An 8,600-nucleotide genomic window follows, 5' to 3' on the forward strand; every position below is an offset into this window, starting at 1 on the left:
GCGTCGCAGCAGGTGGGGGAGACACAGGGGTCGGCAACGAGCGGTATAAGCTGCATCCCCCCTTCTGCCCCGGGCATAACAGGAGGGAGTGTAGGTCGGCGAGTACCAGCATTGCTAGGCGGAGCTGCACTTAGTAGGAAACAACATGGGGGGAGCACAGGGAACGTCTGCTTCATCACAGGATTCAAGGACGGCAGGGAGGGAGACTGAGGCTCCACAGGAAGGTATCCCTCCACTTTCAAGGAACGTGGGGGATGTTATTGCCAATACTGATAGGAACACGGACACGGCAGCCATAGCACAGCAGAATATGGTTTCACCTCACATAATACTAGCAACAGGTCAGCATAGTGCCTACTCCCAGGCTATTACAGGGGGAGAATCACAGTTTCCACCTTACCCACTCATTTTTAGTACCCCGTATTCGCAAATACCGGGCGGGCAAATTACTCCCTCTCAGGTGGCAGTAGTTGAACACCAGGATGCGCCAGCGTCACGATCACTGATAGCAACCAGCGTTCGGGCCCCGATTCAGGGTGCTGGCACCCCAGCTCTGGACAATAGACAGAGTGCGGGTATCCGCCCCGCGCGCAGATCATCATCGTCATCATCGACATCCCCCAGAGAGCATCGCAGAAGCGGGCGTAGGAAGCGCGATCGTCATGTTAGCAAACGGCGTTCGTATAGATCTAGGTCCAGCCGGCGTAGTAGACGGTCTAGAGCCTCGCGGTGGCGCTCGCCTTCTTCATCAGATAGTTCTTCAGGCAGGTCCATACACCGCATGGAGCGGCAAGGCCCGATGACTCCTGTGGCACGGGAAGCAAGTGGTCCGGATACCGGTGCACCGATCGGTGAGTACCCCTTTATCGGGGCATGGGGAGGGGAGAGAGCAAACACCAACCTTTCAGACACAATAGCCAACGCAACTACAGGAAACAGGATTTATGTCAATCCAAAATTGCTACAACCAGCGGGATCGTGCAGGCAGCCCCCTCCTCCCCGCCCAGATGTGTACAAGGATGGCCTATTTTGTGGTGTCCCGCCCTTAGGGGCCCACTTGAATAGCGACATCAAGGAACAAATTTGGGCCAATGATTTCATTGACATATGGTCTCTGGTTTCCACGGACCAGTAATCGGTTGACAGAGAGAGACGGTTCGGGGATAAAACATATGAACGTAAACCAAAAGTTGCTAAAACCATTAATAACTGGTTGCAAGCTTTTACGGTCTTGGGATGCGTTATGGGGGAAAAGCACCCCGAAAGGTGCTCTGAGCTATTCATATACTTAGATAGTATGTATAATTCCTATAAGGCCCACGGGGGATCAGCATGGTGGAAATATGATGAAGATTTCCGCTGGCGATTGGCCGCCAATCCGCAATTGGGCTGGGGTATGAAAGCCACGGATTCGTGGCTTCACCTGATGATGTCTCAGAAATCAACCCAATCCTTTCACGGGCCCACTGCCGGGTCCAACAACAACGCGGCAGCAACAGCCATTCGTAGACCAGGTTCGTGCTGGTTATTTAATGAAGGGCACTGTAAGTTCTATGGGCTCTGCAAATATAGACATGAGTGTTCATCATGCGGAGGCCCCCACCCAGTGGCAAAATGCACACGTCCGCCCCAAAAAGCTATCTCCGGGAAAACCCCCCCTACAGGCGAGGTTAACGACGCCGGTGAGCGTAGAAAGAATGGGGCCGTGGCTGGACAAATACCCCAATGAATCGGCCGCGGGGCAACTGCGTTCCGGTTTCTCCTATGGTTTTTTCATCCCGTTTAATTGGTCACCCGAGCCACAATCAGCCCCTAATTTACAATCAGCGAGGGAATTACCTAACGTATTAGCAGAAAAGCTGGGGAAGGAAATCAGGTTGGGTCGTTTTCGTGGTCCTTTCAATTCCCCCCCTTTCCCTAACTTACGGGTTTCACCCCTGGGTATAGTTCCCAAGAAAGAGTCAGGTAAATATCGATTAATTCATCATCTCTCATACCCCAAGGGCATGTCGGTCAACGATGGTATCCCCAGTGATGAAACAGCCGTCACTTATATTTCCTTTGACAAAGCGGTTGACCTCGTTAGAAATGCTGGCCCGGGGGCCCTTATGGCCAAGTCGGACATAGAATCTGCTTTTCGGCTGCTTCCGGTACATCCGGATTGTCACCACTTACTAGGGGCTAAATTTGAGAACCTATACTATTACGACACATGTCTTCCCATGGGGTGTTCAATTTCCTGTTTTTATTTTGAGTTATTTAGCACGTTTTTGGAATGGGTCGCTCGCAAGATCACCCGGCTAACCGCCATCACTCACTATCTTGATGATTTTTTGATTGTTGGGCCAGCGGGCTCAGATGTATGTGCCGCAGCCCTTGCCCAATTCAAAGATGCTATGGCACATTTCGGGGTCCCACTTTCCCCTGAGAAAACGATAGGGCCAGTACCAGTGATCACATTCCTCGGGATCGAAATCGACTCGGTCGCCATGGAATTTAGGTTACCGAAGGAGAAAATTGACAAGCTGCTGGATCTCATCAGCGGATGTATTTCGGTTGGTAAGGTAACACTAACTCAAATGCAGTCGCTGCTTGGTTCCTTAAATTTTGCCTGTAGGGTCATGCCAGCGGGCAGGATCTTCTCACGCAGATTGATGATAGCCACGAGAGGAGTGAAACAGCGTCATCATAGAATCAGGATTACAGCACACCTACGTTCTGATTTAAACACATGGAAGCTGTTCCTCAGCGATTACAATGGTAGGACTTGCTTTCAGGAGACAGAATGCTCTAACGTGGACATGGATTTGTTTTTTGCAGCGTCAAGCAACACGGGTTTCCGTGTTCGCTTTGGTAACAAACTGTGTGCTTCGAGTTGGCCTGCTTTCTGGGTTTCCAGGAAGTGGAACGTAGAGGCTACCTTGATCGAGCTTGTCCCCGTGGCAGTCGCCATGGACGTCTGGGGTCCTCAACTGGCCAATAAGCGCATTCGCTTGCATCTTCAATCCGTTGGCGGGGCACATGCCATTAACTACCTAGCATCTCCTTCACCGCAGGTTCTAGACCTAATTAGGTTCATAGTATTGAAATGTTTAACGTTCAATGTTTGGCTTAAAGCAAATGCACTAACCGTCAGCAATGAGAGTGTGTCTGGTGTTTTAACTGGCTTTTACTCGCAGGATTTACTGGGACGGCGCCTTCAGGAGCCCTTGGAGGAGGTGGATTGCCCACATTCGATCTGGGATGTCCTGGGGACCTGATGCCATTAATACGTTCATCGATAGCTCCATCAACCTGGAAAGCCTATGGTAAGGCGTGGGAGGAGTGGTGTCTTTTAGCAGACGGCAAACCAGTGGGGTCTTCGGAGGAGGCTCGAATGCAGGTGACAATGGCATTTCTATCCAAAATGCATGCCATGGGAGTGTCGGGCTCAGTGGCGCGCAACCGTGTGTCTGCATTAGCGTTCCATTTCAAGCTGCGAGGTTGGCCAGATTCCACGAAACATTTCCTAGTCAGTCAGTTATTGAAAGGTTGGCGGCGAGCAGATAGACATGGTGATAACAGGCGTCCTATATCCTTCGATTTGCTAGTGAGCTTGGTTAAGGCTTTGGAACCTGTGTGCGATTCTAAATACGAGGCTGCGCTAATGTCAGCGGCTTTTGGCCTAGCATTCTTTGGGGCCATGCGGGTCAGTGAGATTGTACCTACGGCTCTGAATAAACCGGGTGGCCTCAGGCGGGAAGACATACTAATTTGCGAGGATGGTATTAGGATTAGAATATGTAAGTCCAAAACTGATCAGGAAGGTAGGGGAACTTGGTTCCTGATATTCGCCATCAACAAGGACATTTGCCCATTAGTGTTAATAAAGGATTACATGCGGGTTAGAAAGGACGGTTCCCAGCTTTTCATTCATGAGAATGGGCTTCCCCTAGTGTCGGGTCAATTTTTAGCTATATTGAGACGCGTATTGTCACGATTGGGAATGCCCGCGGCAGAATTTGGGACGCACTCATTTCGGATAGGTGCAGCGACAGAAGCATCTAGAGCGGGTTTGCTTGAATCAGAGATTCAAAGGGTGGGTAGATGGAGATCCCGCTGCTTTACTAGATACATCAGGCCTGACTTGTTGTTATAAGTGTGAGTGGTTTTGGTTCTATGACATTCGGAACAGTTTCAGTATCATTGGGGGTACTTCCTTGGGTTGTTGATTTATTGTTTATCGCTAACTGTATATTTTATTCCTAGATGGGGTGCGACCCAGCGTCTGGATAGTGGGTCACTCGTACATCTATTGGGCTGCTCGCCGCGCCGAATTGGGCCCAGGAGGGCGATCCTTGGGCTTCAATGATGTCGACGTGTTATGGAGTGGCTTGAGAGGCATGATGTGGTCCCAAGTTCTTCCGGAGGTGGTTCACATTGCACGGGTGGCCTCATCCCCCACCATTGTGGTTATCCATGCCGGAGGAAATGACCTGGCTTCGTCTCCGTTGGCTGAACTACTTACGCTGATCAGATCAGACATGGACAAGTTCCCGAGTTTCTTCCAGTCGATGCGCCTAGTCTGGTCCGAGGTTATCCCAAGGCTGGTTTGGCGGGGTGCCAGGGAATTGAATGCTATGGAGAGATCCAGGCGCACGCTGAACCAGAGGATATCACGTTTCGTAAGATTTAAGAATGGTGTAGTTGTTCGGCACCATCGGCTGGAAGGGGACAATTCCGGTTTTCTACTTCCAGACGGAGTCCATTTGAACGAGGCGGGCCTAGATATTTTCCTCGATGGTATTAGAGAAGGGGTAGTTCAGGCGATGCATTCGTGGGGGGGGGTCGTAGCTCTCTATAGTCGCTCCTCCTTGGCGGAAGGGTGGAGTTTTTGTTGGTGGTGAAGATACCTGCCCGGGAGACCGGATGGCAGTAATCTCCCTACACCCCATTTGTTGGCAGATATTGCCGGTTTAAGCTGCAACCAAAAATATTTACCCAAAGGAAAAGATGGAAATGTTGTGAGCATATTTCCCAATAAAGGTTTTAAAGTTCTGATAACTGTTGTGTGTTCACTTAATGGGAGCAAACGGTCATGGGTCGTAGCAGTCACAGACTATAGAGGAGGGAAGTGTGTGCTCCAATATGACTTCCTCTATACAGACAATACAGGAGGGAAGTGTGTGCTCCAATATGACCTCCTCTATACAGACAATACAGGAGGGAAGTGTGTGCTCCAATATGGCCACCTCTATACAGACAATACAGGAGGGAAGTGTGTGCTCCAATATGGCCGCCTCTATACAGACAATACAGGCGGGAAGTGTGTGCTCCAATATGACTTCCTCTATACAGACAATACAGGAGGGAAGTGTGTGCTCCAATATGGCCTCCTCTATACAGACAATACAGGAGGGAAGTGTGTGCTCCAATATGGCCTCCTCTATACAGACAATACGGGAGGGAAGTGTGTGCTCCAATATGGCCACCTCTATACAGACAATACAGGAAGTGTGTGCTCCAATATGGCCTCCTCTATACAGACAATACAGGAGGGAAGTGTGTGCTCCAATATGGCCTTCTCTATACAGACAATACAGGAGGGAAGTGTGTGCTCCAATATGACCTCCTCTATACAGACAATACAGGAGGGAAGTGTGTGCTCCAATATGGCCTCCTCTATACAGACAATACAGGAGGGAAGTGTGTGCTCCAATATGGCCTCCTTATACAGACAATACAGGAGGGAAGTGTGTGCTACAATATGGCCACCTCTATACAGACAATACAGGAGGGAAGTGTATGCTCCAATATGGCCTCCTCTATACAGACAATACAGGAAGTGTGTGCTCCAATATGGCCTCTTCTATACAGACAATACAGGAGGGAAGTGTGTGCTCCAATATGGCCGCTGTTGTGAATTCTGTTGTCGGGCTCCCTCCTGTGGTCATGAATGGTACTTCGGCTGGTTCTGTCCATGGACATCCTCTGGTGGGTGTTTCTGAGTTTCCTTCCACAGGTGACGAGGTTAATTCGTTAGCTGGCTGCTCTATTTAACTTCACTTAGATCTTTGCTCCATGCCACCTGTCAATGTTCCAGTATTGGTCTAGTTCACTCCTGGATCGTTCTTGTGACCTGTCTTCCCAGCAGAAGCTAAGTTCCTGCTTGTATTTTCTTTGGTTTGCTATTTTCCTGTCCAGCTTGCTATTTTTATTGTTGTCTTGCTTGCTGGAAGCTCTGGGACGCAAAGGGAGCGCCTCCGCACCGTGAGTCGGTGCGGAGGGTCTTTTTGCGCCCTCTGCGTGGTCTTTTTGTAGGTTTTTGTGCTGACCGCAAAGCAACCTTTCCTATCCTCAGTCTGTTCAGTAAGTCGGGCCTCACTTTGCTAAATCTATTTAATCTCTGTGTTTGTATTTTCATCTTTACTCACAGTCATTATATGTGGGGGGCTGCCTTTTCCTTTGGGGAATTTCTCTGAGGCAAGGTAGGCTTTATTTTTCTATCTTCAGGGCTAGCTAGTTCCTTAGACTGTGCCGAGTTGCATAGGGAGCGTTAGGAGCGCTCCACGGCTATTTCTAGTGTGTCTGATAGGATTAGGGATTGCGGTCAGCAGAGTTCCCACGTCTCAGAGCTCGTCCTATATTATTTGTAACTATCAGGTCATTCCGTGTGCTCTTAACCACCAGGTCCATTATTGTCCTGACCACCAGGTCATAACAGTACAGGTGGCCCAAAGTACTAATGCATCTCAATAGAGGGATAAGAGAAGTTCTGAGACCATTTTTTTTTCTTTGCAGTGTGTTTTGTCTCTCTTTTCCCCTTTACCTCTAGGTGGTTCAGGACACAGGTGTAAACATGGACATTCAAGGTCTGTCCTCTTGGATGGATAATCTCACTACAAGGGTACAAAACATTCAAGATTTTGTGGTTCAGAATCCGATGTCAGAGCCTAGGATTCCAATTCCTGATTTGTTTTTTGGTGATAGATCTAAGTTCTTGAATTTCAAAAATAATTGTAAATTGTTTCTTGCCTTGAAACCTCCCTCCTCAGGTGACCCTGTTCAACAAGTAAAGAACATTATTTCTTTGTTACGTGGTGACCCTCAAGACTGGGCATTTTCCCTTGCGCCAGGAGATCCGGCATTGCGTGATGTTGATGTGTTTTTTCTGGCGCTTGGATTGCTTTATGACGAACCTAATTCAGTGGATAAGGCAGAGAAAATCTTGCTGGCTCTGTGTCAGGGTCAGGATGAAGCGGAGATATATTGTCAGAAGTTTAGAAAGTTGTCTGTGCTCACTCAGTGGAATGAATGTGCCCTGGCAGCAATCTTCAGAAAGGGTCTCTCTGAAGCCCTTAAGGATGTCATGGTGGGATTTCCCATGCCTGCTGGTCTGAATGAGACTATGTCTTTGGCCATTCAGATCGATCGATGCTTGCGTGAGCGAAAAGCTGTGCACCATTTGGCGGTACTATCTGAGCATAGACCTGAGCCTCTGCAATGTGATAGGACTTTGACCAGAGCTGAACGGCAAGAACACAGACGTCGGAATGGGCTGTGTTTTTACTGTGGTGATTCCACTCATGCTATCTCCGATTGTCCTAAGCGCACTAAGCGGTTCTCTAGGTCTGCCACCATTGGTACGGTACAGTCTAAATTTCTATTGTCCGTTACTCTGATTTGCTCTTTGTCATCCTATTCTGTTATGGCATTTGTGGATTCAGGCGCTGCCCTGAATTTGATGGACTTGGAGTATGCCAGGCGCTGTGGTTTTTTCTTGGAGCCCTTGCAGTATCCTATTCCATTGAGAGGAATTGATGCTACGCCTTTGGCCAAGAATAAGCCTCAGTATTGGACCCAATTGACCATGTGCATGGCTCCTGCACATCGGGAGGATATCTGCTTTCTGGTGTTGCATAATCTGCATGATGTGGTCGTTTTGGGTTGCCATAGCTACAGGTTCATAATCCAAATACACTAATAGCCCAACAGGTATATTAACTAGGCCACAGAATGTTTACGTTCAAAAAATTCAAAGTTTATTAACAATAAATAGCATAAAACTGTATTTTTAACATAATAATACAACAAGAATGCCTCCAATCCAATGAACCGGTACTAGAGGCATTGCAGGTATTTAGCCAGTAATAGTACTAAGGATATACACCGAGAACATTTCCATTTGTCATATGACTTATATCCTCCAGCTAAAAATGTATATTTATGCTCAAATGGGCTGCTGAGAAAATACCCCACTATGCTATAGTGCTAGTATAACTATATGACAAGGGCTGTACCGTGGCCTATATCTTTAACTATGAATTCACTTCACTCTGAATTATGGCCCAAGCACCATGTATTCAAAAGCACCTGGATAATATACACTCTCTTAAGTGACATAGTGACACAGGGGATTCCCAGCGGTAACCTAATGAAGAGACATAATTACCTCTGCAAATGCACACAGGAACGGTGCAGTACCGGTGCACACGCCCCCGGAAGAAGAATCTTATCGAAACGCGCGTAGGGGTACTGCACCGGTCCTGTACCGGTCCTGTGTGCATGTGCAGAGGTAATTATGTCTCTTCATTAGGTTACCGCTGGGAATCCCCTGTGTC

General features: G+C 48.3%; 1 protein-coding gene across 3 annotated transcripts; it reads left to right on the forward strand.

Annotated features, from left to right (window-relative positions):
• Positions 1 to 209: 209 nt before the first annotated feature.
• LOC138657586 (uncharacterized) lies at positions 210 to 4,927 on the forward strand. 3 transcript variants are annotated; one of them, XR_011317076.1, is made up of 3 exons: positions 210 to 851; positions 3,180 to 3,382; positions 4,249 to 4,927. XR_011317076.1 is itself a non-coding variant. In XM_069745338.1 (3 exons), exons 1-3 carry the CDS (start codon positions 311 to 313, stop codon positions 4,884 to 4,886), a joined length of 1,308 nt encoding a protein of 435 aa, XP_069601439.1. In that variant the 5' UTR covers positions 210 to 310; the 3' UTR covers positions 4,887 to 4,927. The 3 variants fall into 3 exon arrangements, 2 of the variants coding, with proteins under 2 accessions (XP_069601439.1, XP_069601438.1); XM_069745338.1 differs by having other exon boundaries at positions 3,180 to 3,308; XM_069745337.1 differs by having other exon boundaries at positions 3,180 to 4,927.
• The last annotated feature ends 3,673 nt before the right edge of the window (positions 4,928 to 8,600 follow it).

The sequence above is a fragment of the Ranitomeya imitator genome, chromosome 1, assembly GCF_032444005.1.
Source record: "Ranitomeya imitator isolate aRanImi1 chromosome 1, aRanImi1.pri, whole genome shotgun sequence".
In the NCBI taxonomy this organism is placed as follows: domain Eukaryota; kingdom Metazoa; phylum Chordata; class Amphibia; order Anura; family Dendrobatidae; genus Ranitomeya; species Ranitomeya imitator.

Excerpts from the sequence above, each read along its gene's own strand:
- LOC138657586 (XM_069745337.1), top strand. The coding sequence starts at position 311 with ATGGTTTCACCTCACATAATACTAGCAACAGGTCAGCATAGTGCCTAC. Across the intron at positions 852-3,179 it reads GGATACCGGTGCACCGATCG|GATTTACTGGGACGGCGCCT; the intron begins GTGAGTACCCCT and ends TTTTACTCGCAG.